The following is a 27,798-nucleotide window of genomic DNA, read 5'->3' on the forward strand; positions in this document are numbered from 1 at the left end:
TTGGCTCCTGCACTGAGAATTGCTGAGCTGTGCTCACAGGCACTTGTCTGCCTCTGTATCTGCAGCTGCTGAAGCCACACTCCTTTTCTCTCCTTTTCCCTCCCCCTCTGCTTTTTTTTCCCTTACCACAACCCCACTCCAACAGACAGAGAGAACTGCAGTTGTTTAGTCCCTTTATTGTCATTCCACAGGGAACTGCTACATCCTCTGCACAGGCTTAATCCCCAGGATGTCGAATCCTTTGGCCATGACAGTGGCAGTGGCTTCGCACAGCAGCAGCCTCCACATGTTCACCTTCACAATCTGGCCTGGAAAACACAGACAGAGGAGCTGGAGTAGCTGCTCAGAACAACAGTACCTTCCCCAGGGGAAACCCCTCCACCCAAAACCAGGCCCGGGACTGGCCCACGGAACCCTTCCTGCTCTCCCCAAGCCAGGCACACTGACCACCCCTCCTGTTTCCAGGTGCCTGGCTGCTCCCAGGTCTCCTCAACCTTCCTGCTCAGTCACAACACGGGCTCTGCCAGTCTCTGTCAACCCTCCCACATGGACACAGTAATATGACAACAGCCTTTCCAACACAGGGTAACCCCCTGGAGCTGGATGTAAGCACAGGATGTGGCAGAGGCACACGCAGCACCCCATGGCCAACACTCACCAGTCTGCCTGTCCTTCTCAACGCAGTAGCAGCTGTCGTAGAACTCAGTGAAGGTGGTGGCCAGCTCGTACAGGTAGTCACAGAGTGTGTGCAATAACAAGTCCTCCAGGATCTTCTGCAGGATCTCAGGAAACCTCAGGATGCACTTGCCCAGTTTCCACTCCTTCTCATGGTCAAGGACAAGCACCTCCTCCCTGGCTGCCTTCCGCAGCATCTGCTCATCGATATTGGCCAGGCGAGCAATTGCCCTGGAACGGCCCAAAACAGAGTCTGCTTGTGAGGGTCCCACTGCCCAGCCTGCCCAGGGCCAGCCTGCTCACCTGTCTGGCCTGCCTCAGGGCTGATGGCCTCTCTTGCCCAGTCCTGGGTGACCAGGCCAAGGAGAACAGTCAGCCCTCGATCCAGGAGGGCACTGCAGAGGAACAGGGAGGGACGGGCTCTAGGCACCTGCATCAGCAAGGACAGCTGATATTCCCAAGCAAACCAGGGCTCAGGGTGCCAGGAAAACTGGGCTGTGGCAATACCGGAGCTGAGCAGCTGCTGGAACACAGATGCATCCTTTTCCAACCACCTAAATCCTCTGCTTTTCCAGGAACTCCCACAGTTCCCTCCCTGGGCTGTGTGCCACACAGAAGAGCCATTTTGGGTGGCACTGGACACATCATGTGCAATGACAAATAAAATCTTGTCCGTGGTGCATACCAGTGTAGTTGGCTTCTCTTACCCAACACCCCCAAGAGCACTGATGTCCCTTTGCGACACAGATGCAGAGAGCACCAACTCCTGCAGCTGCAGCACCCCACGCACCTGATGCGTGTGAAGGCATAGAGCAGATAGGCAGCTGTGTTCCCTCGGTCATCCAGCATCTTGTCAAAGGAGAACACGTAATCATTGAGTCTGTTGTGGGACAAATCTGCATATTTAATGCATCCAAAAGCCACCGATGTCTGGGCAGCTTTCAGCTCTTCTGGAGTCAGGACCTGGAGCAATTTGCAAACAGGCAACAGTCAAGAGGAAGAATGAAGCACAATGCACAGCCCTGGCCTGTCAGCAGGGCTCAGGAGGAGAGCCCAGGCTGCTCAGGGCATTTATCCACCTGGTGCTCAGTTCACATGCACTTCTCTGCTTCAGGGCAGCAGAAAACCCTACACCCACCCCTCACTTCTCCTGTGAGGTTCCACAGCCCTGCCCAGGTTAGGGCTGACTCCCTCTTCTGACAGCCCACAGGACCTCTGTGCCCCACAACCTGCCAGGTGTGATGTGCTCTGCTCCTGCTTCTTACATGTACACAGAACAAATGTTGGTTCTCCTACCCTTACGGAGCATTTTGGTCAATCCACTTACAAACCCCTCTATGCTGGAACAGTGGCAGCAGGGCAAAGCACTTTGTGCCTGACTCCTACGAGACCCTTAGAGATTTTCAAGGTTTTTTTCCTCCTTGCTTCCTCGTGTTCCTGTTTAAAAAAGGATTTTGCACTTTCCCCCTACACTACCCTTCCCAATTCCAGTGCCTCACACTGTGGTTGGACAGAGTTTGGTCTTTCTGTTACATTCCATGTCCCACACTATCCAGTTCTCTGCAGGCAGCAAGACAGACAGAAATCTCACTAAGCAATGCAGAGACCATAAATCTGTGAACACATCTGGGAAGTTCTCAGGAAAGACAAGCAATTTGTCACAAGTACCTTGTCCCGTTCCTTGTCTTTCAGCTTGTCCATGGCTCGTTTCAGTCCTTCCTCCAGCAGGTCTATGAGACGCACCGTGTCCCCTGAACGAGTTTTGAACTTCTTCCTGAAAACACACAGCCAAAATGACCACCTGCATAAGAGGCAAAACACTTCCACCCTCTGCCTAGTGCCCAGCAAGCTTAGGAAAAAAGCACATGGCAAATCCTTTTGTATTGAAGGAACTGCCATCACATGGAGAGCTCCAAAACTGAGAGAACACCCAGAGCATGATCAGCAGGAATGGCCAGGAAGGACTCAACAGTGAGAACTGTCCAGTTCCAGGCATTAAGCAGCACACAGTACCAGTACCAGACTTTCCCCAACTTTTGTTTCATCTACCATGGAGGTAGAAAGTAATGAAAATCATGGCCTTTACCACTGCCATGTCCCAGTGCCCCATGAGCTTCCACCAGCCAATCCAAGTGCCAGGCAGCAGAAGCCAGGCTCAAGAGGGAGCAGTGACTGTGTGGATCAAGGACAATGACACACAACACAATGACACAGTTACAGGTAAGAGCACAGGAACCAGTGCTTTCTTTTGGGTTTTTTTTTGGTGTGCCACAGACATACTTGTCAACGAATGAGACAAGCAAATTTCACTCAAACTTTCTCTCCAAGGTACAGATAGAGGAAAAAGTACACCCAGACACTTACTTGTCTTCTCCCAGCACCACTCCAAAGGCAGCATGGGCCACTCTGGTGACTTTGGGATCATACCAACCAATCATCTGTCCAGCTGCAAACACTGTTTGGAGATGCACAGACTGCAAGAAAATAAAACACCAACAACTGGTTCTCAATCCACTCCTCCAGATGCAGTTTCTTCATAGCTTTATCCTATTCACAACGATGCTTTCACAGTAAGACCTAAAGCGTTTCCAGTTCCACAGACAAATTCTGCTTTGAAAAGTTCAACCTTCCCAAGAGTTTTCCAGCTCTACAGAAGCAGCAAATGGCTAATTCCCATCACTGTTCAGATAAGGAGTAAATATAACAATCACACTGAAGACCCTGTGGTGTTCTACCTGTGTTACTGTTGCACCCATCATTTCACACACTTTGTGCAGACCAGCACCAACAGTTACAGCAGAGGGTGCTGAACTCACCTGGCCACTATCAACAACATAGATGAGGATGTCACCCTTCTCTTCACACAGCCTGTGCTTCAGAGCAGCCAGGTCTGATGTGTCATACGTGAAACCTCCGTCTGATTTCATGATTGTCAGCGGGACTGGGAAACCCGGGACGAACACGATCTTCCGGCCATCATCAACCTGGACAAACCCTGCCAAAGAATGAAAAACATTCTGTGCCCAATCACACCAGGGAGCTTCTGGGCCAGCAACAACACCTCCCCTCCCTGCTGCTACCAGGAAGAAAAGGCCACACACTCACAGAGTCAAAAATATGAAAATACCTACATGAGAACTCCCCTGTCAACACAAGTCCCTTTTCTGTACAGCACTTCCAGAACTATGCACAAGTGAGCAGATCTGCACAAATGGGGCCTTACCAGGAAAGACCTAATTCAAAAACTCCCATTATTTGCATTCAGATCTGCCTGTACAGCCACAAACCCATCACAAAATATGGCATTAAAGGCAACAGAAACTATACAGAGGTATGACAACTCTGCACAGAGTCATTCTGAGGTGAGACAGTCAGAACACTTCAGATGGTGAGACTCAGGAACTGCAAAATCCAGACAGGAACACATAAAACCAGAGACTTTTTATGCTGCATTTGTCTTTTCACCAGTTTCAAAGTCAACGTGATCCCAAAATCCCACTGTCTTCACAGAGATTTCTCAGACAAAGTTTCCACAGTCACAACACTAAGACTGGGAAATCTGTCATATATTGCTCCTTGACTGTTTACTCAGAATACAATAAATTCCAGAAGTACCCTGTGCTACTGTCTACAAATATCACAGACAAACTGCTTTTGATATCAGCAAGAAAGATTCCTCCTGAAATGAGGAAAAGCCACAAAATGTCCTCTTAGGAAATGTGGCTGAGAAAAAAAGCAAACATGGGGAAGATGCAACTTGAAAAGAACCAGCCCTAAGCCCTGCTGAATAGGATTGAGGTCACCATGCTCATCCTGACAGCTGCAGAACTTCTGAGACCAAAAGCCTCACCTTTATCTTCAAATTCTTTCACTATATCTTTCATCATCTCATGGTAGAAGGATTCCCCTCTCTCTGTAATTGTGATGTCCAAACAGTTGTAGATTTTCTGGAATTCTTGAGGGAAACAGAGCATAAGACTTCCATTAAAGGCACACAGTGGGAACCAGTGGCATGTTTAGCAGGGGGTACAGCAAGACTGAAACAGCATTATCCATCTCTTGGTCAAGGCATCAGACTAGGATTTAGGAGACAAAAAAAAGTCTCCACTTAAGACAGCCCAGTACTTTGGTTGTACTGGCTCTTTGCTTTCAGCTGCTCTTAGCAGTGTGGCAGTGATTTTCAAGGGAAAATAGATGGGTGTGCTCAGACATAAAGTGAGGAAAGCCACACTGTTGTACAGCTGAGACATGATTCCAGATGTGGTGAAGTCACCTCTGCGTGACACGTCACAGATGAGATTCCAGGCTTTAATGAAGTCGGGGTTTTTGCTCTGCAGCAGCACCACACATTGGTAAGCTCTCTTCTTAAACTCCTCCTCTGTGTCAAACCTCTGCTTGGACTCCTGCAGGGAAACACATGGAAAAGCACTGCTTTCTCCCCTGAAACAAACCAACACCCAGAACAGGCTCTCCAAGTATGCTCATCTCAGACAGAAAGGCTGTGTGCTTACAAAGGCCTTTGATGATGCCCCATATACAGACAGTTCAATACCAGATACCACAATTCATCACTGGTTATCACAATAATCTACGAACAGTGACTTAATTCTTTCATTTCTCCAAAGCTACGCTGCAATTTGTAAAGCTTCTCAATCTGCTTTGATACACATACCTTGTAAAAAGCTTGGAGATCCCCAATGGGAGGAGAAACACTTAAATAATCCGGAAATTTGTCCTGGAGGTGAGCAATGAGCATTCCAAACTGGGTGCCCCAATCTCCTAAATGGTTCAACCTTGGAGCAATTGAAGAGGACAATAATAATCATCTCTTTAACATATGCTTTAAAATACACACATTTTCAAAATATCTATTCTAAAAAATACACACATAATACCAGAAACCCAGTCCAGGCATGCTCCCCAGTTCACTGCACTGAAGCTGCTGCCCACCTTGATTCCTAACCCTGCTACACCTGTTCAGCTTAGTATCTACTACCCATAAAGGGTTATTTGCTTATAAAGTAAGCCCAATACAGAGCAGAAGAGAGAGACAGGGCTGCACAAACAGCCCAGCAAGCCCACCACACCCAGCCACTGAGCCTCACCTGAGAACATCATAACCCACGAACTCGAAGAGCCGGCACATGCTCTCCCCGATGATGGTGGAGCGCAGGTGGCCAACGTGCATCTCCTTTGCAATGTTGGGGGAGGAAAAATCCACCACCACCTTGGGCACAGAACCAAAGGAACACATGAATAAAAGGCCATTACCACGCCTCGTGTGTTTGATCTGGGTTTTGTTGGGGGGAGCAGTGGGAAGGAGAATCACCTCTGCTGACCCTCAGCAGGAACATCAGAGAGAGCGTTGCTGCAGCCCAGCTGAGGGTCAGGGATCACTCCCAGACTGACCTGGGCACAACCCCCACCCCCAGGGAGCCCTGTCCCTCAGCCACCAGAGACCACAGCAAGTACAAGTGACCTATCCCATGGCCCCAGTTCCTATGCCACATCCCACATACTCTGCTCTAACACCCTGCTGACATGGACATCTGCTCAGCACATCCCTTCAGGGGGGAATTTCAAAGATACTGCAGTCCAGAACATCTCCCCTGTAGCAAGATGGCTGTGTGCTTACTGCTGTACCTTTTTCCTTTTGCCAATAGCTGGTGGTTGAACTCCATTGATCAATAAACTGCTCAGCTGCTTCGACACAAAATCCTTTCTCAAGTGGACATTGATAAAACCTTTGCAGGAAAAAACCAGCAGTGAGTGCTGGGGCTGCAGAAGTGCCTCAGATTGTTTTTTGTTTCCTTCCCCCCTGGATTTCTGTTTTCATGCATCAAGCACATGAAGTCAGCTTGACAAAACATTTTTCAGTCACGGGACAACAAAGCTGTCACTGGAAGACAATCTCTGTTCACAGATTAGAAGAGTCTGCTCACATCACTATAGCCTTTACTGCAGGAGTCAGTTGCTGCAAGCCACACCATTGACATCACTCCTTTTTGTACACTGTCACTCAACAATGAATTTATAGAAACAATTTCTTGTGAGAAAATAAGTAATTTGGTTTCCAGAATGCAAAACCAAATCCTGCTTTATCTTTTATTAAAAATTAATATCCTAAAACTTAGTTTCATCTGGGATAATTTATGCTTATGGTATGACACTGTCTTACTTCTCCTGCTTCACAGAGCCCATGAACAAGCTCTAACCCTAAAAGGACTGGGCTGTGGGATTTTTGTTTATGCTGAAGCCCTAAGGAATATGAGTCCTTGTATTTTTCCCTGGGTCACAGGGAACAAATGCAGCAATTAATGACCTGCATGCTACTCCAGCTTCTCAGTTCTGAGAGGACAAGGTCTCCTTACCATGCAAGCAACAGCAAGAAGGGCTGTCCATTTCTGCTGTGATTGAAAGAGGAAATCTGCTCCCTTAAGGATCAGTGGAAAAATTGCTAATTAAAGGGCTCATGATCATACCAGCTAATTCTAATACAGAAGTAGATTCTCTGCTGCTACACAAGTCTGAGTGCTACAAAGCTCACCAAGACAGAAGCTAACCCACTGTGAAACTGCAGTTTTAAACACAGAACAGTAGAACTCAACTCAGCTTCCCTCTCACAATAAAGCCCTTTTGCTTTAAGATATACAAAATGTGTAAAATGAAACTATCTTACCAGGACCAGCAATTTCAACCTTCTCAATGCATTCATTGGCAGGAATATTTTTTACTATTCTCTCTGCGATTTCTCGTGGGCTAACCTTCTGTTCCCTGGTTTTGAGCAGTATCTGGAACACAACAAAGATCAAGGAAAATTCAGTCCTCTGAAACATTCCAGAGAGCAAAACAGCACAAATACTGAAGCACTGAAACATCCTCATGGTCCTTCAGCTTCATTATACAGAGAATACACACAAAGAGAAACATCTCTAGCCAATTTTACAGATTAGATCAGTTGTCCATAGCACAAGCCTGACTGGACCCACCATGTTCACCTCCCTCTGCTCAGAGCAGTCCCTGTGTCAGAAGAAAATCTCCCAGGCTATTTTACAAAACCTGCTAAGTGGTTTGGTAAATTTGTATTTTTCTAAGCTAGTAAAAGGGACAAATCCTTTAAAAAATCAACATAGCTGGCACAGTCCTTCAATGCTTCACCATCCTGTTGATCAGTCTCATGGGTGTCCTCAGCTCTGCCAGCATTCACATTTGAAGTTCTGAACTATGCCTCCAGCAGATGCTGAGTGTGGCTTCAGAGCAGCTCTGTTTATTTATGATTAAACACAACCAAAGCAAACTGCCTTCAGTCCTGTCTTAGTCTCAAGTTTAATAAATAAATAAGTGAATAGATTAGTAAGTGAATAAATAAATAAAATCCAACAACCCAAGCAAACAAATATAATCCCAGCACTACCCAATTTTCTTCAAAAAGCATCAGAAAAACTGCTATTAAAGTAGCTCTCTTTTTCCCTTGGAGACATGAGCAGCCCACTATAAGAAACTCAAAGTACAGAACACAAGTTTACATACAATGATAGTATCAGAGTGGTTTGAGTTGGAACAGACCTTTGAAGATCACCTAGTCCAACTACATAACTTCCCTGTCCATTCCCAAAGCATCTTCTCACATAGCTTTTTGCAAATCTTATAAAAACACCCTTTATTCTGTAAGCTAGCCCAACCCATCCTCTGCAAAACACTACATTCACACTTGTATAAAATTACCACAAGTATTTGTTTCTGAGCACATGATTTTCCAGTATTACTGTGATGTGTTTGAAAACAACTCCACTGAGGCCACAAAGATGATGTAACTCTTTGTCAACTCAGAATTTACACTCACTGCTTCTATTTGCTAATTTGCAGTCTGCTCTAAAGTGTATTTCTACTAAAGTTTCGGTTTTCTGTTTAACCTGTCATACACAGGATCCTTACAAGATGGTAAAGGCTTAAAAAGGGCAAGAAAAGCAAACCTCAGTAGCTTTAGTGTTACTCAAAGTGTAAACTACAGTTAAAATAAATGCAAACCCAGATTATGGGCATGTTACACCAGATTACAGGCACATTATGTGAACCATTCCAGAAATGGTTACCACACTCCTGTTGGAGCTCCTGGCTGAACCCCCGTGCATTAATATGCTAATGAGCTCCCAGGAAAACAACGGGCATTTGTGAAGGTCCTTTCCACATCAGCAGGCCTGCAGGGAGAGGCTGCTGCCTGGCACGTACCAGTGCTGCCCCAGTCAGGGCACTTCCCACTCTGCTGGCAGTCCCAGTGACCCTGACCCGTGTTCCAGCTCTGCCCGGGTGACACCCTGTGAAGCCCTGCACCACAGCCAAGCCCCTAAAACAGGCTGACAGGAAGTCCCCAACCTGCTGCTCTCATCCCCTGGCTCTGCCATGCTGACACACCGCCTGTGTGAGCACGGCCAAGCTCCAGCCCAGTGCACAGCCTGCCCAAGGAACAAACTCCTCAGCCAAAGCCAGCACTAGGAACCCTTATTCACCACCACAGCTGACAACCTGAACTCGAACCCTGGCTGGAAGGGGACTGTTCAGACACTCAGTTATGTGAAGTTATGTGAAGCCTGGACTGCTCGAGAATCCCAACCGCGAGTTAATTGGGGTAACGCGGCGGTCAGGGAAGTGGCAGCGCCCTGAATCCCGTGTCAGTGCAGTCACCCAGGGCAGCAGCACAGTGACAACATGCTAATGAGACCCAGGGGAGACACGGGATCTGGGAGGGCAGTTCTGCCTGGCACCACAGCCCAGAGCCTGCTGCCTGGCACGTATCGTGCCCCTGCTGCCCCAGTCACGCTCACTGTATGGGGACAACCTGGGACAGCAGAGTTCCACGAGTGGCAGTGCAAGTTCAGCGTCAAAACTGCCAGTCCAATGGGTTAATAAGGGTGAATTGACAACAGGATGTGTATAAAAGGAGTTGTTTCTGTTTAGATTGCCATATAAAAGATCTGTAATTACAAAGTGTCTACTTAGTCACCCAAAGGCATCAATGCACTGAAAGTTTGGGTGCTTCAGCGCCTAAGCTAGAACACACCACCTTCTTTCTCCCACACCTCCTAGATTTACTTCAGTACTGTCCCAGCCCACTGAGCAGGCTGAGCAACTGCTGAAGTGTCTCTGATTCTATTTGGGTCCTCTTTGGTCAAGCTCCCTGTACCCAAGGAATTAACAAGAGATGCTAAACAAAGGACTGAGCCAGAGGAGTATGAAGAGTAGTGCCCAAGCAGCAATCCACACCTGGCTGGACTCTGAGAGGCGCTTCCTGAGCACACCCAGGCCTAACAATGGCCAGTGCCTTCTGGCTGGAGCTCAGGGAGGGCAGTTTGGGATGTAAGACACAGGGATCCATACTGATCAGAGCACACAGGGCAGCATCTGAGCCCCTTTGCACTGCCGTGTGTGTCTGTGGGCAGAAGGAAACCACAGCATCCACAGCAATGGGAGGTGTGAGCCAAGAGGGGAACTGAAGATGCCCCTTGGTCACCTGCCCTGTGACAAGGGGGTATGGGCACACACTAACATGTGGGGATATCTCCTGGCACTGGAGAAAAGCAGTTAGAGATATGCAGGTGTTTCTCAAGATTTTGCAATTCTCTAGAATTGTGATTTATTGTTTTGCTGTTTTCAGTTCCAAACATACAACTCACTAATTGGTAGTTAATTGCACATCATTAGTAAATCGATGCAGCACTTAAATCCTGATTTGATTTAGATCCCATGAACCAAGCAGACTTTCTGTGCCACACACATTAACTCCCTCATACCAGGCACCTGAACAGAGGTTTAAAGGCCAGCTCTGCAAAGGCCAATGCTTTCCTTAAAATGCCATTCAATACTCACTCAATTCTCAGCCCAGAACAAGTCTCATATTGCAGCTCTCACTGTCGTGTCTATCCCTTAGCTTCCAACAGACAACATCCCCGTTTTTGCTGCTTTGTTGAGAATATTTACATCATTTACCTGTGATATGCCCATGGCACTGTTACACTGGTAGTCCCCAAATTTGGGCTGCTGACTTGGTGTCACCACCAGAGGAGGGTTTTCTAAGTCTGGGTAGGCAGCCTGAATGGCAGCTCCAAAGATCTCCTGGAGACAGCTGTTGATATTAATCATGCTTTTGGTTGATTTACTTCTTTCCTCTTGAAGACTCTGAAAAAGAAAACCACCAAAATCCAGAAGGCTAAATTCCCAACATCTGAGGAGCTGTTACATCCCACTTTTTCCTTGGCTGCCTGGCAAAGCACAGCTGACAGATTTGGCTGACACCTCCAGGCACAGGAGCAATGTATACAACATAAAAATCACATGATTCTCCTGCTGAACCTCCCAGCACAAACCTTCCCCTGACTGCAGGGCTGCATTACTTCTCACACCTCGGCTGGTGAGCCTGGTTCAGACTTCATCTGGGCCACCTGGTCAAAAACAGCCCAAGACATGAGCATGTGGGCTTACTGACCTACTGACATCTTCCATAAATCAGGTTTCTGTTTAAAGAACCAAGAAGTATCTGCTGTGCCACCAATTAAGGTGTCAGAACGCTGAGCAAGCATGCTGTCACACATCAGAGCTGTAACAAACTCACACCATTTATTTAGCTTGTCCTAAAAATAACAAAAAACCCCACAAGGTCCAGCAATGATTTTTTTATTCCCTTACCTTCTTGAGGAAGTTTAACCTGTACTTGAGCTTTGCGTTTTCGTCTCGCAACCCTTCCAAACTCGGGGACACTCCCAAGCACCCAAAATTCTTCAGACGCTCAATTTCTGCAGTTAACAGCTTGATCTCGTTTTCCTGAAAAGAAATTTGAGTTGCCACACTGTAATTCCTGGAGAGGAGACAGGAGGTGAGGAGCTGCAAGATCTCAGGCACAGTGCTAGTTTGCCTTGTAAAGGTAACAGCAATGACATGTAAGCTGATTAATTCCAAACAATATTTGAAGATTGTTTCTAGTTGTGTGAAAAACAAGGATTCTGAAATACTCTTTGAAAAATGCAGTGAGAAAATAGTCTCACTTATATCAAGACAGAAGTACAAGAAAGACAACAGGACATGCTAATGAGATATTCCCGAAATAAGCACTTTCTCCAGCTTTTTCAACAAAGACACCAAATGATTTGACTCAAATTTCCCTAAAGCCTCCTGTAGCCTGCTTCACCATCTCACAGGCCACAGTTTCAGAGCAGGAAACTAGGACCACTCACAGAACCCCAGCAAGCAAAACCCCACCTAGAGACAGGAATGCCAGAAGTAGTGTGCTGCTCCACAGAGGCATTTCTGCAGGATGCACTCACTCCACCTGACCACTCAACCTTTCATGCCCTGTCCAGGATGGAAATGTATGTCTTCTCCCTTAAAACTGACACAAGGCATTCAGGAGCACTTGGGAATGTCAGGAGGGCCTCTATGTTCCAAACACAGTTCCCTGTGTCCCACCAGACTTCACAGTCCCAACTCAGACCAATTTGTCAGCAGCAAAAGGTTCGAAGCTGCTGCAAGGAGCAGGAATCTTCCTTACCCCACACCCTAAAGAAACCAAATAGCTGAAGTTTCATCTCTGTTGTTTCATCTCTTCCCATAACAGGCTTTGTGCCCTGAGCCACAAAGCTGGCTCTGACACAGAATCCTGGAGGCTACTGAAGGTTTGAGGGCCTTGGTGCTGCTATGGAGGGAGGCAGGGAGCACTGCCCACCCTGGTCTGTCACCCCCTTGGTCCCCTCAGCCAGGCTCTCCTCTGCCAGCATCTCCACAGCAGGAAGCAGCTCAGGCTATTATTGCAGGCCACCAAACCTTATCAAAAAGGGCTCATTTACTTTGTTGCTCTTCAAACAATCAATCAGACTATTTAATTAGGGAAAAAATTGGGCCATTGAATCTCTTGGTCTTGTATGTCCACCTGAACAACACTCCCAGGAATGCTGCTGTAACTAACTGCACGTGCTCAAAAGCCTAGGCTGAGGCAAAACAATCTTAAGATTGGCCTACTTGTGGGCCAAGCTGAAAATCAGTACTTTTGAGGTCATTCTTCAGTTGTGCTTCAGTTTATGGCACACTTCTGTTATAACCTCAAGGCCTCCTCTGCTACAGAGGAGAACAATGCTGCTTCCTGCAGTTGGGATGTGAAGAAACAGGACTTTGAGAAAAAAACCCCAAACCTATATTAAATCCTCTGGTTTGGCATTTACACAATTAAAATCACTGAACAGTACAGCTGTACCTTATAAGCAACTCATTTCAAACAGTCCCATCTCAGCTTTTCTTTTCAAAACCCAAGGCAGGTGTCCCAAAAATCAGTTTTTCCTCTCATTGACATACATACACAAACTTTCCCCCATAAGCAACAGCAGATAGATTTGTTTATTTTCAGCTTTTCTTCCTGGCCTGATTTGGTAGCATTTCACATAATTTATAGACCCATTTGTAAAATCTTCTATACCTCAAGTTAAAAAATAGAACAGGAGATTTCACTGTGCTTTTACAGCTGCATCACTCTAAGTTTCAGTGCCATTATTGCTAGAAACATCAGAGCAGTGACATACATAACTCATCCCCCAAGCCTAGAATGTGCTTTAAACATAAGTGCAAAGGTATCTACAGCCCCTAATATCACATAATCTGTAAATTCTGTGTTCACACAGTATTATCTTCCCTCTAGTGAAGTCACCAGCTTCAGGACAGACCTCCAGGACCCCAAGGAGAGCTCTGCATCAAAGGCAAACATTCTCCAGACCCAGAAATTCACATTCTGCTTTTGAAACTAAAATCCCTGCAGGCCCAAGACAGCAAGCACCTCACAAGTATTTCTCCTGCATTAAAAGATTCCCCCCAAGCTATAACTGGGATATTTCAGTACCACTGACAAGCTTTACCAAAGAGGAATCTGAGCTGGATTTTCCTACATAATCAAACACCTCTGGCCACCCAAGGGAAGACTCACAGGAGGTGACATGACCAGGAACCTACTGGAGCTTCTTTCCACACTGTTACACTACAGGTGAGGACAAGGAAAGAGTTTATCCATGGTCATGGTCAGAAGCCAGAACCACAGGGCCCAGGAATCACCCACCCCTGGGCAGACATCTGGCCCAAAGAGCTCTTTTACAGGGTGACTGTACTCACTTGGATTTGGCCAGGAGATAAAAACCTCTAAAATACTGCCACAGTTCAGCAAGTCTCATCTACGTTTTTCCCATGACTGCATGGAACCAGCAAATTCCCAGCACTGGCACCAGGAGGCATTTGGGATGGCCCCATTCCAGATGTGACCAAGCCCAGACTGCCACCCCAGACTGTCCCATTTGTCTCTCCTGTTTGGTGCTCCCCTTCTTCAGACATTTCCAGCAGCAGTCCTTATGTTGTTACTCGAGTGTGAACTGAGAGAAAAAGGTGTCACCATGGTGGCCCAGCTGCCACCAGTGCTGCTGCTGCCATTTCAGTCTCCCTTTCATTGTGCTCATCAACAGCTTAAACAGATGATGAAATGAAGTTTTCATTCAAAAGGACCCAGCAGAAAAGCCTGAACTGAGCAATGCTTTCTGGGGTTTCAGAATTGATGGGGCTGAGATCCCAGCAGCTGGGCTGGGACAGCCACACAGCTTTCATCTCCAGACTGGCAATGGGGGCACCCCTGTTCTGGGAACACCAGCCAGCACTCTCCTCTCTCTGGTGAGCAGTGACAGGAGACAGGAAAATGAAATGCAGCTGTGTCAGGGGAAGTTCAGACTCGTTCAGAATGGTTCTTCACCGGGAGGGTGCTGGTGCACTGAAACACTTGCCAAATCACTCCTGGCAAGTGGTTGTGGCACCAAACCTATAGGAGTTCAAGGAGCAGGACTTGATGGTCCATGGGTCTATTCCAACTTGAGGTATGCCATGAGTCTGTGACCCACACACCCATAACCATGTTGCTGAGCTTGCCTGGAAAAATGGTCTTCAGATATTTACATCAGAAATGCCTCTTACCACAGTGCCCTGTGATAAATTCTCTAGCAAAGATCTGTGAATGCTAGATGTTATTGAAAGGCTGTGAATGCTTCCTAAAAAACAAACTACTCTACAAAACTACAGTAACAACTCTTCTCTCATGGCCCCATCCAAGTGAGAAGGGAGACAATTCCAATACACCTCTGATCTAAAAGATGTGTGACTGAGAAAAGGAAGGGAAAAGCTGCTGTTCAGGTCAGCAAGTGTCACCTCCTGGTTTATTCTACCTGCACTGTCTAGCACAACTTGTCTCTGAAGGGTCATACCTGATGACCACCTCATGAGGAGCTGTGGGAATTAATGAGGCCATGCTGACATCTCCAAGGGCTCTTTGCTCAGCTGAGTACTAGAAATCTTCCCCTCACCTGTGAATAAAAAAAAACTACAGTTTTTCAAAGGACCAAAATCACCCTCACATTTTCCCTTAGCACATAAGACTGTCTTCCAAGAACCCTACTTGAGCAGCTGGGTAGCAGGAAACTGGCACAGCCTTCTGTCTCTGGGCTTTAATATGACAGAGCTTTTCTCCATCAAAAGAAAAACATCATAAAGGAGAGAAAATGGCCTGAGAGAGCACGGCAAAGGGAGCAGAACATCACTCTTCCTTCCCCTCCTTGCCTCCTGCTCAGTTTTATCTCTACTACTCTGCCTGCTGAGCCGTCTGAGCACACACTGCTTGCTCTTTGTTGGGTTATTTTCCTGCAGGCTGGCTCCCCACAGGCTCCAGGGCATGCTGCAGTTGGAAACAGGGAGCATGTGGCTGGAAGTGACAGGCAGAGTAAGCCTGAGTAATTCTGCATGGCCTCCTGCAGCCTCCTGGAGTTGGAGCTGAACATTCCTGCTCCCTCCTGCTCTGCTTCCAGTGTCTGGAATCTGCTTAGGGACTACAGACCAAACAGCAGGGACAGCAAAGGGAGAGCCACCTTGCCTTACCTGAGATGTCCTTCCTCTCCTAGCAGCAACAAAGGAGAAAGGTAAAATCAAAGGCAAGAAGGAGCTGCAGAGATTCAACCGCCAGATTTATTATCTCAGTGCCTGTCGTATATTTAAGTCATGAGCAGGAAACACACTCAAAAGTTGCTCAAGTGCACACAAGTATGGCAGGCAAGAACCCAAAGGCCAAAGCCCAGAAGCTTTCAGCTGGATGCTCCTGAGACAATGGGCAAGGTATGACAAGTGACCCTGGAGGAGTCAAAGCTTTCCTGAAGCTGCCTCTGCACTCTACTGTCAGTACCGGTCATTGACCAGGACAGATGCCTCGGAACGGGGGAGGCAGCCATCGACACCTGCAGCTCTGTCCTGGCAGTTCTACTTTTTATTACTATGGTCACTGAGAAGGCAGAGGGTTGTCACCACCTTCTCCCCAACCTAAGCACCTTGTGGCTGCTGTAAAGCTGTTCCAGGAGGCCAGCGTGCCAGCACACAGGAGGCGCATCCCTCCCTGGCTGCCCAGGGCTCCCGGGCTTGCCCTGGCCCCGCCGGGTGATCCCTGCCCGGCCAGAGCACGCCACACACGGGACCGGCCCGGTGACCCCCGGCCGTGCGGGGCCGGTTCCGCTGGCGGCTCTGGAAGCTTTTTCGGAACGCTGCCGCGATCCCGCCCTGGGCGTGAGACAGGACAGCGATGGAGCCCTGCCTTCCGTCCGGCAGAGACGGGAGCAGCCCAGGAAGCGCTTCAGCCCTGCCCGTTCTCTGCCTTCCCTACCCAGGCAGACCTCCCGCTCCCGCGGGGCCCAGCCACCCGCCCGGGGCTCCCGGCACTGCGCGGGCTTCGGTACCCGGGGAGCGCTCCCGGGGCTCGCCCGCCACCTGCGCCCCGCGGAGCCCCGCGGCTGTGCCGGTCGGGGCTGTCCCAGTCCGTGCGGTACCGTGCCCGGCTGTCCTGTCCTTCCCCGCCCGGCCCGGCCCGGCCCGGCCCGGTCCCGCACCTGCCGCGCCAGCCTCGCCGCGGACTGCGCCACGCGCGCCTCCATCCTCGGGCGGCCGGAACCGAGACCGGCAACGCGGGAACCGGAAAGCGATCGGAGCGGCGCGGCTGCGGCGGCAGCGCCCCCGGGCGGCGGGGAGGACCCGGCGGGGCGGCACGGCTGCCCGGGAAACAGGGGCAGCCTGGATACCTGCGGCGTGAGGGGAACGGGAACGGGAAAGGGAAAGGGAAAAGAAGGCGGAAGGGAAGAGGGAAGAGTACCCCCACCCATTCCGTGTCACCACCCAGCACTTTGAAATGTGTCCCCTCCCCAGCAGGTGGGTACAAAGTGGGCACAGGAATGTCCAGGCAGGGAGGAAAACCAGCGAGTACCCGAGGGAACGGCTGGAGCTGTGTCAGGGAGGGTGAGGCCGGAGGTCAGGAAAGGTTCTGGTTCCCCCAGAAGTGCTGGGCATGGCCCGAGGCTGCCGGAGCTCCAGGAGCCTTTGGACAGCGCTCCAGGGATGATACACTGGGTGGGATTGTTGGGGTGGCTGTGCAGGGATAGGGGCTGGGCTGGATGATCCTTGTGTGTCCCTTCCAGCTCAGCATATCCCGTGATTATATGAAATGTGTCCATTACAGCATCTCCTGTGACAAGATGTGACAAGCAATATGCTTCCAGCTGGCAACACAAAAGAACCCCAGTTTGGGTGCCAGGGGATGACAAGATTCACTGAAGACAAAAAGCAAGAAGGCAGGTTTGTCCAGAAAGGTCACTTTATTGGAAAAACCTAAAATGGACTTTAAACCTGCAGCCCTCCTCCCACAGCAGTGGTTTCAATGGGCTCCCCACATTACCTTAACAGACCCATTACAGACATGAGCTGTAGTACAAACGTTAAAAGTGCAAGTATTCTGAACTTCACACCTACTTTTATGACCTGGCAGGAAACACAAATGCTTCACAGCTCACAGAGAATTCGTTCACAGCACTTGGGAGTCCCATCTGGCTCCCAGCATTCCCCACAGGGTACGAAATACATCACTCAGAGGAGAGTCCGATGCAGAACATCATAGAAGGTAGGGGTGAGGTTCCTTCAAATTTATTTTATTGCAGTAAAACCTCTAAAAGGTAGAGCTGTACAAAAAAGTCTAAACAGCATTATTTAAGAATAACAGCACCTTAAGCTGCATTTTGTTCTTATTTAAAATTCTATTTCCCAAAAATACATTCCTAAATATACAAACTATACAATCTTGTCACTTTAATGCTGGTTTCTGTGATGATATAACTTTAACCTAAAAATCTTCAAAACATCCACATACTGACAAAAGCTCTAATATACAAATGCCTTGGTACCTTCATAATACCACATAAATAACTTCAAAACCCAATCTGCATTTGTAGAATTGTCCAGAAAGCAAATACTTTATGGTGATCACACATCGTCTGCAGAGAGCGTTGGGATATTTATTCTTGGCCGTGTGAAAAATGCCATTTTCTCTCTGAAAAAAGAGGATCAGTTGTTAATGCAACAGAAATCCTGCCAGAAGTGTCCAGCATCCACAGGAGAATTCACCCCACCAGCTGTCCCCACAGGGAGCAGATGTACATCCTCTCACAACCTACACCTTTTATTTACTTATCAGACATGAGTTAAACCCACAATACTGACCTTACCAAAAGCCATTTCAGAAGGGCTCAGGGCTTCTTCTTTTCTGGCTCTGTTACTTAGGGAAGCAAAGGGCTGCTTCTGTGTTACAGAATTTGTTGCCAGGTGGGGAATGAGTTGTAGAATGCTGTTTGCTTTGATCATGTGCAGTGCTGCAACTAATTCCCCTGAGTCAGACCTTATACTTGGATATGAAAATACAGAAGCTCTTATTTAAGCAGAACAGTTAACTACTTCTCCATAGATCAGTCTTCCTCATCAGCATCTCAGTCAGCCACAGAAAAATCATGGAAGTAGTCAATTTCTCCTCCCCTTTACCTAGGATTACCTGAATGACTGCACTTCCAGAGGCTCCTTTCGACTCTGCCCTCGCAGTCTGTGGACGTCCTTGGCAGCAGCTCTCATCATTTTATCAGCCTTGAGCTCACACTTGTGTTCTGGATTTTGCACCTAAATGAATAATGGAGAAGACTTGTTTGTGTTTCCAGGAGGAATTATCTTATCCTAACTGACCTGCATTTCAGCTGCAGGTCTGAGGGTTCTGGAGACTGTTGACTCTGGAAGTCACAAGCCATGGAAGCTAAACTGAAGCTTGACAACTAACCATTCTAAGGGAGAGAGCTTTCTGTAAGGTGTCCTTCCTGCCTGTGGTAAAAATAATGGCTTCTGTAAGTTCTCTCTTTGCATCTTTTTGATAGATCTTTTAAGGCAGAAGATCAGCACACACAGCACCCCACAGAGCACCTCACACCACCTGGTGCCAGCATAGCCTGGTCTCTGCCTGGTGCCAGCAGAAGTGCTGAGAAATCCCAGAAGCTGAGAAGGGGCCCTGTGCATGGGGGAGGGTGTGATGTAGAGTAAGGTAAGTGCCAACCACCACACACCACACCTCCTGCAGACTGGGGGGACACACTTGGCACAACAGATGGCATCTGTGACTTGTATTCACACCTCTGCTAGGGCAGCAAATCTCTCTGCTGGTGAATGAAAGGGCTCAGGACTAACAGCTTGATAGAGCTGTATGTGGCAGACAAGAGTGACTAACAGTGCTCAGGCTTCATCTACTGACTGTCCAAAGTCCCCTGTTCCCAAAATTTCTCCACTGAGTGGAACGAAACCCCAAGGCAGGTATGACTCACTCGTTTCTCCACGAGTCTCAGCAGCACTCGAAACCTCTCATCGTCCTTCACCCACTGTGGCAACTCTTTTTCACCCTGACTTTGAGCTTGTTCCAGCTGTTCCTTCAGTTCCCTCAGCACTGAGATCTCCTGAACCAGCTGGTCGTGCCAGGTTTTTGAAGCCTGCAGGTCCAGCTCCAGGTCCAGCGAGGTGCGGATCAGGCGCTCTGTACCGAAGGACTTGACTGAAGGCTGGAAGAGAAGGGGTGAGCACACAATGGAGAATTGTCCCAAGCACTCCACCCAGAAAGTGCCAAACACATTGTGAGACCCATCTTTCTAATGCTTCTCTTCACACAAACCATCTCTATTGATCCTGCTTTCCAGTCTGTCTTGAGACAGATACCACAAACTCAAGGAATTCTTATAGATAAATGTTTTCATTTCTGTGCTTCCACTCAAGTTCTCCCTTGGCAGCGTCTCCAAATTGAACAAGTCTTGCTTGCACACCTTCCTCTTAAAGTTTAATGTCTCATCTTCAGATGAATCCACAGTGCTGCAGAAAAACCTGTGATTCCTTTTTCCAGTAACATACTGCCTTCTGCTAGTTTCAAACACAAGCTGTCCCAAGAAAACCATCTCCTTAGGAGTTCAGTGTCAGTATCCTGGGGGAATTTTAGTGATTGCCATCACAATGGGCACAGGGGTTTATTGAGTGCCATGGCATCACTACAACAGGGTCACCTGAGACATCATTCTCATCTCTTTTCCAGCCCCTCAAATTTATTATAAATACTTAAGAATCTCACAACAATAAACACAGCAAAACTGTTTCTCTGACAAGATGGAAAATACCAGGAACCATTTTCCTACATTAAATGTTTTAATTGAGTTCTAATTTAAATGTTACAGTCATAATCTGATATTTCAAAGAATCCTTGAGAGACTTCTCACACACAAAGAAAAGGTTGTGAATGAAAGCATGTGGCAACTGATTTATGCTTGCAAATTTTTCTTTCAAAACAGTTTTATGACTTTTGCATGTGTCTGTGTTAGAGGAAAATAAAAGCGGTGATGTTCTTACCCGTTTCACTCTGACACTTCGTCTCTCCATCGCATTCCGCACGAAGGGGGGCTTTTTGGATAGTGTGGAACTGTCACTATCACTGCGATTCAGCTGAAAAGGAAGGTGAAAACCACAAATCTTTCATGGAAGAAATACAAGCAGTGCATACACACACTGTCAGCAAGCCCAGAGGTTGTTGTAAGCAGAACGATGAAGTTTTGTGAAAGGCAGACAGCTGTCACCCCAGTCTGAGTACACAACATGCACTGGCACAGCCAGATCCTGCCACAAGCCTTGAACTCTGTCCCTTTTTGGGAATAGGCTGTGAGCAAAGAGAGACACTAAGTCAGGATATGATATGGGACTCTGCCCCCCTGCTCTTCTCCTGTGCAAGTAACTAGGCTGGACAAACCAGCCCAGAAAAATAAGCTGTAAGTAGTAATAATAATACTATAATAACAATATTTTTTCCTAGCATATGTAAAGCATGGGACTCTTTTATTATATTTCTTCTTTCTCTAATCTGTATTTTTCTATAACCTGTATTTTAAGCTAGTGGTGGAAGAGGCAAGTTTACCTGAAAGCTCTCCCCCTGGACTTATCAGCTGAAGAGTTGCCATGTTACACACAGCCTGCCTTGTTTTGTGGGTGTCTGTAGACCCTTACAAAGAGCTCAGCTGAAGCAGGCTTTAATTTTAATTCCCTTTTCATGTCCCTTCTCAAAGCTGGGGGAGGAGGGGGCGTGGCACTGGGATCTGCATGTGCTGGGACACAGCACCTGCACCACTCCAGCACTGCAGAATGAGTAAGGTTTGCTCCCCTCTGGAAGCACCTGCTGCTGAACCAGGGAGAACCTACAGCAGGTATGGCCCAGCTGTATTAAGGGCTTGCCCACTTGGGACAGGTCGTGCATGGCAAAAGACAGTGCTGGCTTGTTTGCCAATTCCACTTAAAAGATTAGATATTTATAGTTTATTCTGACCCTCAATCCAGGAAATAATTGTGAACAAACATTTCAAAGCAGGGGAAGTGACATGTGACCCAACACATGGCCTGTTCAGTTCCCTTCACACAAGGCACACTGGTCACTTTCAGGTTTCCCCAGTTTTTTTGCTGATCTTATCAGGTACTTACCTTTCCATTTCTATCAAGGTTTTATGTTCACCTCATCTGAAGTCAGGTGGACAGAGGTAACTGAGCTAGCAGAGAACACTTCGAGCAGCAGGAAACTGTTTATATATGCAGCTTATTCATCACTGTCTTACAGCAGCCCTTCCAGGCAGGGCAGGGCATCTCAACAAGCTGCACATGCCACAGATATATGTGCACATATATATCTGATAAATTTGCGCTTAATGCTGTTAGTTCCAAGACAAGATACTGTTCAGGATGTGAGGACAGAGCAACTTCTGAAGTCAGAGGGGGAGAGAAGAAAGCACTGTTGGGTTTCTGTGAGAAATACAGACTGAGTGAAGACAAGCACTAAGAAGCTCAGGGTTTCACTGTCCTTACCCGACACACGTACTGACTCTGTGGTCCTGGGGAAAACGTTTTGGAGCGGATGATGGTGCTGCCCCTGACAAACTGACTTTGGGGTGGATTTGCTGCCCTTTTGTCTTTTGGACGAACTACCGTCGAGGACTGTGCAAGGCTCTCTGTGTTGGTCTCTTTATCCACCTGAAAGACACACAGTGCAGTGTAAATGCCAGCTTTCCATGTGCTCAGGACACCCCCAGGGCTGTGTGACAGCCACCTGTGCCACGTCTGTGCTTGCTGCATTTAAACCCAGACATTCTTTAGCCCTTCTCATGCAGTGTGCCCTGACATGAATCACTCCTGGAGTCTGCTGCATTAACTGGACTGCTCCCTAAGGGCTCTGCATCCACTGACTGCTGTACAACACAGCTGATTCCATGGGCTTTGCCTGTGGATCCACACATCACTGTGACCTGGCAATCCCTCAGAGAGCAGGTATGATTTTAAAGACCATTATCTTACTTGTTGTGCATCTGCAGCAAAGATCCAAATCAATGCACAGAGAGACCTGTGTACAGCACACCCCTGTTTGACTACAGCTCCATTCATAATTAAACAAGCCCAAAACCACTGTCACATTAATGAAAACAGTTTTCATGAACAGCAAAAAGAAGGCATGAAACACTGCTGTACTAACTGTGGGAGAAAATGGTTACACAGAGTTATTTACAAAGATTTCAGGTAGACAAACCTTTAATCATCAATGGCGAACTTTAAAATAACTGCTGTAGCCTTGCTCAGCTCAGCAACAACCCAGCTTAAATCATCTTTCTGTTCAAAAGGCCCTTGACTGTACCTTCACTGCTATCTCTGTGTGCAGCTGGGAATTCAGACTTTCTTCTGTATCCCACAGCGATTTTCCAGCACAGAATTCTTCCTCCTCCTCTGCTTCATTTTCACTGATCTCATCCTGCTCTTCCAGGTCAGGAACCTCTTCGTCTTGCCTGAAAAGAACAACTTTGTTATTGAACTGGTCTGTTGTGGACAATACTCTGGCTCTGAAGCAGGAGGTACCTTCTGTAAGCTGATGGACAGAAAAACATTCCCAAGGCAGCCACGTGTACCTGACAGGCCCTGCAGCCACTGAGATTACACAAACACAGGCTTAGAAAGGAGAGAAGCTGCACCAGAAGACCACATTACTGCCAAAAACTTCATCCTGATCTGGCTTCAAAAGAAGCAAGATGAGGGTTCAGCCATGTGGTCTGAGTTTAAGGCAAGAACATCTTGAGGGGAGCTCTCAGGATGCCATTAATCTTAGTTAAAAAGTGTTACTGGACAAAATTGAAGCACTGTTTTAACACCCTTTTCAGCTCCTTTGAACGCACAGCAGGCTTCTCCATCAATCCCATTGGTCAGGCTTGCTTTCTATTTCAAATGTTGGACTTCTCTAAGGAAATCTGAATCTGAACCATATAAAGAACAGCCACATTAAAATTCAAGCAAAGCCTTGCACCACAGAGGGGAGTTTTCAGGGCATCCATAGAAGACTGTACAAATAACAAAATTAGCATAGCGCTACTGACAATTTTCAACATTTACCAGTTTTGTTCTCATTTTCTAAGCACAACCTCCAGAACAGAAGAAATGTGATTTTTCACCAAAACAGCAGAAGAAGAAGCCTCCCTATACTGCTCAGTATAATCTGCTTTTTCCTCTGCACCCAAACGCTCACATCACTCCTCAACAAGAAGCTGGTGGGATGGCACCTACCAGCTCTCTCCACTAGTTAAAGTGCTTCTGCTTTCCTCCAGTTTCTTCTCCACAGCTTCCAGTTCAACAGCTGTCTGCTCTAAGAGTGCTGAGACAGAGTCCTGAGGAGAGAAAGAGGCTTTTGGTGAAGAAATGACTCTCAGAGACTGCAGAGTGCCCAGCCTCTGTGGTGAGAAGAGCCCCAGAGCAGCCCCCAGCCCCAGTGCAGACAGAGCTCAGTGCAGCCCTGTGAGCAGAGCTGGCCCAGCTCCCCCAACACGTGCAGGTGTGCAGCTCCAGGCTGAGCACCTTCTGTGCCCTGCATGTGCAAACTCTGTCGTGACTTGCCCAGCAAGTTCATGGCAGCACTGCAGGAAGCCTGGAGCTCACACATCACTTACTCATCCCTCAGCTTCCTGAGCAGAGATTTCAGTAAGTGTTTACCCAGGACAAGGGCATATCTGGAATCAAGTTAATTATTTTGCTGCACTTAACAACACATTCAAGTTGTAAATATAAACACAGCAGCCTTCACTTCTCTATAGTAACAGCCACACAAACCCTCTTGCTAGTCCTATTTAGAAGAGATTTGCTCAATTTAAGCAGCTGTTCTTACTGTTTTTTCAGTGCAGGGTACTTCAGAGTGGCTGTTTCCTTGTTTACTTTTCCTGTTTTCCTTCTGCTGATATTTATAACTAAGGAGGTTATACCAACGGGTTGTTTTCTCTCCGGATCTGCATATTTCAGCAAGGCTAATTTGTGCTCCACCCTATTGACAGCAAAAACACAGTTTTAGTGTAATACTAAAATGAACAGCTACCACACCAGTCAGAAAAAAGCAGAGTGAAAATCTTGATTTTGGCAAATTCAACAAAAAGAAAAATTGCCTGTTTATCCCATTTCAACACCACTAGTAATGCTATATGTTTAATTATTTTTAGCATCGCCAAGGGCTTCCAATGTAAGTAGCAAGTGTTTCACTAAAGCTCCACTGTAACAAGAATCCAGAAGTACAAACAGTGCTACTGCAGGAGGTAGAAATTACAGCCAGAGCTTCAAAGAGAAAGAGAAAGGAACTCTGGAGAGGATGTCTCCTTTTCAAGAAGTTTGCAAAGCTGACAAAAATCACTGCCCAAACCCAGACACTTTAGTTTTGTATATCCCATTTCTCCTCATCTGCCTTTGTAATTTTTTAATACATTACATTTAGCACACAACCTGATGTATCCAAAACCAAAGTAATTGGTTCTCAATTGCAATACCATAAATGTTTCCAAAAATAAGAAACCTAGTTAGAGTCTGATATCAGATCATGAAGGAGAAATATCCAGTGATCTGACAAGGTAGTTCTGTAACAAAACATTTATCTCATAATTGTTTTTCCTGATGGAAATTGTCATTGCAAAGAACACTGTGGGGGAGAGACCACAAAGCTAAAGATTATCAGGAAGGCTTTCACAGAAATTGCCAAACCTCAAGAGTGTAACATCGTGTCTAATTAAAAAGAGGAAACAAACACAGAGTTATTAACACAGAGCTGGATACTCACCAAACATTCTTCAAGGTGAGATTTATCTACAGTGCAAACATCGACCCTTAAAGTCTTCTGGCGCAGGGCCGGGTAGGAGATGGAGACCCAGAACACTTCGTTGTACACGAGACTGTCCGCGGGCTCCGCGGGCCGGGTGCGGAACAGGCAGCTCGTGCTCTCCCAGCAGGGCAGCACGGCCACACGGATGGTCCTGTGGGGACACACTGCATCAGCTCTGCCCTCCCTGCACCTGTGCAGCTCCCCAGAACCCCTCACTGACAGTCAGACTGAGCACTGTGGACACCGCTGTCTAGGGAAACCCAGGGCACCACAGGGAATATTTCTGTGTCTGCTCTGGGGTGCCCTGACCCCCAGGGCAGCACTGACTCTGACCCTCATCCATGGAGAAAGTTTCCCAGACTTCAAGATAGACTGGAATCTACAAAAGTGTGAAATAGCATATAGAGAGCAGTGTAGGTGTGTCACTTGGTGAGAAATTGAGGGTTTGGGATTTTTAGTATGTTGTGGATGGAAGCAAGATGGAGGGCACAGGGTGTCGTCCTGGGCCTCTTCTTCATGCTGCTTCTTCCTCCTTCTCCATGGGTTTGGGTGGCATTTTGTAACTGGGCAGAAAAGTCCCCATTGCAGCTCTCTGGGATCAGTTATTGGGTTAAAAGGGGAAATAATCCAGGTGTCAGTTCTTAATTGGATAGTTTAGTCTTAAAAAACCTTGTAACAAGAGATTGTTGGCCATTTTGTGCCTTCTAATGAAAATCTGCCAAACTCACAGCAGTGAGACTGTCTGAACATGAACCACCACCTCAAGTGCCTTCAATCCAGACCCAGAGAAACCCACAACTGGTACACCCACAGCTGTCCTTTCCTATTCTCTGGTGCTGCAGTCAACTGAGAAGAAAGGAACATCTTGTCACAGCCTCAGAGATGTGAAGTGGCAGGAGTTGCCACAGACTTCATCCTTCTGAACCTCATACTCAGGCATCATGGGATCCTGATTTATGTAGTTGTTTACACCTGTGCAATTTGTCACACTGCTAACACCCTTCTGTGGGTAGGAACAGCAAAAATGAATCCAATTTTTGTCAGTTTACTCAGCCCACAGCTGAGTTTAAAGACCTTGTGCTTGGAATGAGTCTAGCAGTAGCTGCACATTTTCCCAACCCTGTACAGGTGTCCAAGGAGTTCTGCAGCAGGACAAATGCTCAAGGCACTGATACAATTAAGAACTTCACCAGCCAGTGCTAATTCCAGGCAAGTCCTTTCCTATCAAATACAGACCTTTGAGGAAGAAACTGCACCTTATTTCAGTCTACAGGTTTATTGGTTCATAAGTGTCACCACATAATGTATACACATTTCACATTTCAGGAAAGGTAAATTTTAAAGAGTGTGAAAACTCATAAGCCAATCTCACTTTCATTCCCAATGGGATCTAACACAAATATATCAAGTGTGTTTGTTTCACCCACTTACACTTTTTGATCTTGTTGTAACAGCAGTGCTGGAACATTACTCAGCTGGATGACCAATATGGCAAATTGTTTATTTTTGTCATCATATCTGAATCAGAAACACACAGAAAAGCATTATTATTAGAGAATTCTGCCTTGGACTCTGTGGCCGAGTATTTCACACAAACAATACCAAAAATGTACAAAAAAGACAACTCTACAATGTGACTGACCATGACTTGCCCACAGTTTAAAACAAAACCAGTTTCCTATTACATCAAGTTTTGCTACCAGAACATCCAGAATATAGAACAGTCCAGAACATCTAGAACTTAAGGATTCAGATAGAATGGACTGTAGATTTGACCTACCACACTGCTTTTCCTGGGGTCTAGTTAGATTGCTGCATTGCAGCTGCAATATTTTGAGAGGTCTTAATGGCTGCAATATGGAAAACTTACAAGTAAAAATACTTGAAGTACAAGAGTGAGGATGTCATGAGTAATCTTTTGCTTTGGATGGCCATGACAGATGAGTTTTGTACAACTTCTTTTTCTCAAATCCCACCTAACTTCCAAGAAGTCATTGAAGGAGGATGCCTCTGTGCCTGCCCTCCTACACCTGACCCACTACTGTGTGATCCACATGAGGTCAGGGATGGTGACTGCCACTTATTCTCAGCAGTTTTCCCCACCCAAGCTGCACCCTTAAGGATTCTGCAATCCAGCCAAAGGTTTCCTCCAGCCCAGCACTGGCAATGCTCCTACTGCTGGTTTGCACCCTCTTACCACAGTATCACCAGCTGATTTCCACTGAAATGAAAGAGGGCAACCAAGAACCTCCTGGAGTCAAGTGTAATTCTTAATGCCACTAAAAAAGGGCATTAGTTAGTTAATACTAATAGGACACAAGAAGAAAACACAGAAAGCACTATCCCATTTACCATTCTTCCCACTGGAAGACAAATCCAGTAAAATATGTTGCACATACCTCATTGCAATTTGCACTTTGGCTGTTCCAGCTGCTTCTGCATCATCACTGTCAAACACCATCACTTCTGACACACATGGTCTGAAAGGAATCAACAACAATTAAGGATTTGATTTGCCTCTTCTTGAAGTGTTT

General features: G+C 46.9%; 3 protein-coding genes across 14 annotated transcripts in view; 1 reads left to right on the top strand and 2 right to left on the bottom strand.

Moving 5' to 3' along the window:
* LOC103817459 (rho GTPase-activating protein 7-like) overlaps positions 1-328 on the top strand; it is a 47,558-nt gene extending 47,230 nt beyond the window's left edge. For 10 of the 11 annotated variants that reach the window (XM_018915325.3, XM_030229194.2, XM_030229195.2 and 7 more), the window contains one exon: positions 192-328. The gene's annotated coding sequence lies outside the window, so the exon portion shown is untranslated. The remainder of the gene's footprint in view (positions 1-191) is intronic. The other variant, XM_050979657.1, reaches the window with a different exon arrangement.
* RARS1 (arginyl-tRNA synthetase 1) lies at positions 157-16,696 on the bottom strand. 2 transcript variants are annotated; one of them, XM_050979661.1, is made up of 16 exons: positions 16,608-16,691; positions 14,946-15,044; positions 11,356-11,490; positions 10,660-10,848; positions 7,355-7,466; positions 6,319-6,419; positions 5,781-5,902; positions 5,348-5,468; positions 4,949-5,078; positions 4,526-4,630; positions 3,492-3,670; positions 3,040-3,149; positions 2,344-2,449; positions 1,466-1,638; positions 659-906; positions 157-308 (listed from the first exon to the last, which is right to left on the bottom strand). In XM_050979661.1, the coding sequence occupies exons 4-16, from the start codon at positions 10,810-10,812 to the stop codon at positions 199-201; spliced, it is 1,770 nt and encodes a 589-aa protein (XP_050835618.1). In that variant the 5' UTR covers positions 10,813-10,848; positions 11,356-11,490; positions 14,946-15,044; positions 16,608-16,691; the 3' UTR covers positions 157-198. The 2 variants fall into 2 exon arrangements, with proteins under 2 accessions (XP_050835618.1, XP_050835617.1); XM_050979660.1 differs by lacking the exon at positions 14,946-15,044 and having other exon boundaries at positions 16,608-16,696.
* A 647-nt stretch (positions 16,697-17,343) lies between these two features.
* Positions 17,344-27,798, bottom strand: part of WWC1 (WW and C2 domain containing 1) — a 66,677-nt gene continuing 56,222 nt past the window's right edge. Inside the window, exons 13-23 of the mRNA XM_030229170.2 lie at positions 27,664-27,744; positions 26,696-26,782; positions 25,223-25,415; positions 24,290-24,442; positions 23,695-23,795; positions 22,778-22,925; positions 21,958-22,122; positions 20,464-20,556; positions 19,401-19,631; positions 18,590-18,711; positions 17,344-18,094 (exon numbers count right to left, since the gene is read on the bottom strand). Coding sequence (XP_030085030.1) covers positions 18,028-18,094; positions 18,590-18,711; positions 19,401-19,631; positions 20,464-20,556; positions 21,958-22,122; positions 22,778-22,925; positions 23,695-23,795; positions 24,290-24,442; positions 25,223-25,415; positions 26,696-26,782; positions 27,664-27,744 — 1,441 coding nt within the window. The 3' untranslated portion in view covers positions 17,344-18,027. The remainder of the gene's footprint in view (positions 18,095-18,589; positions 18,712-19,400; positions 19,632-20,463; positions 20,557-21,957; positions 22,123-22,777; positions 22,926-23,694; positions 23,796-24,289; positions 24,443-25,222; positions 25,416-26,695; positions 26,783-27,663; positions 27,745-27,798) is intronic.

Source organism: Serinus canaria, chromosome 13, assembly GCF_022539315.1.
Source record: "Serinus canaria isolate serCan28SL12 chromosome 13, serCan2020, whole genome shotgun sequence".
In the NCBI taxonomy this organism is placed as follows: Eukaryota; Metazoa; Chordata; class Aves; order Passeriformes; family Fringillidae; genus Serinus; species Serinus canaria.

Bases quoted from the DNA above. Each gene is read 5' to 3' on its own strand.
- RARS1 (XM_050979660.1), bottom strand. From the start codon at position 16,652: ATGGAGGCGCGCGTGGCGCAGTCCGCGGCGAGGCTGGCGCGGCAG. The intron at 11,491-16,607 runs GTGCGGGACCGG...ATTTCTTTTCAG, and splicing joins CGGCGAGGCTGGCGCGGCAG to GAAAACGAGATCAAGCTGTT. The intron at 907-1,465 runs GTGCGTGGGGTG...GGGCCGTTCCAG, and splicing joins TATGCCTTCACACGCATCAG to GGCAATTGCTCGCCTGGCCA.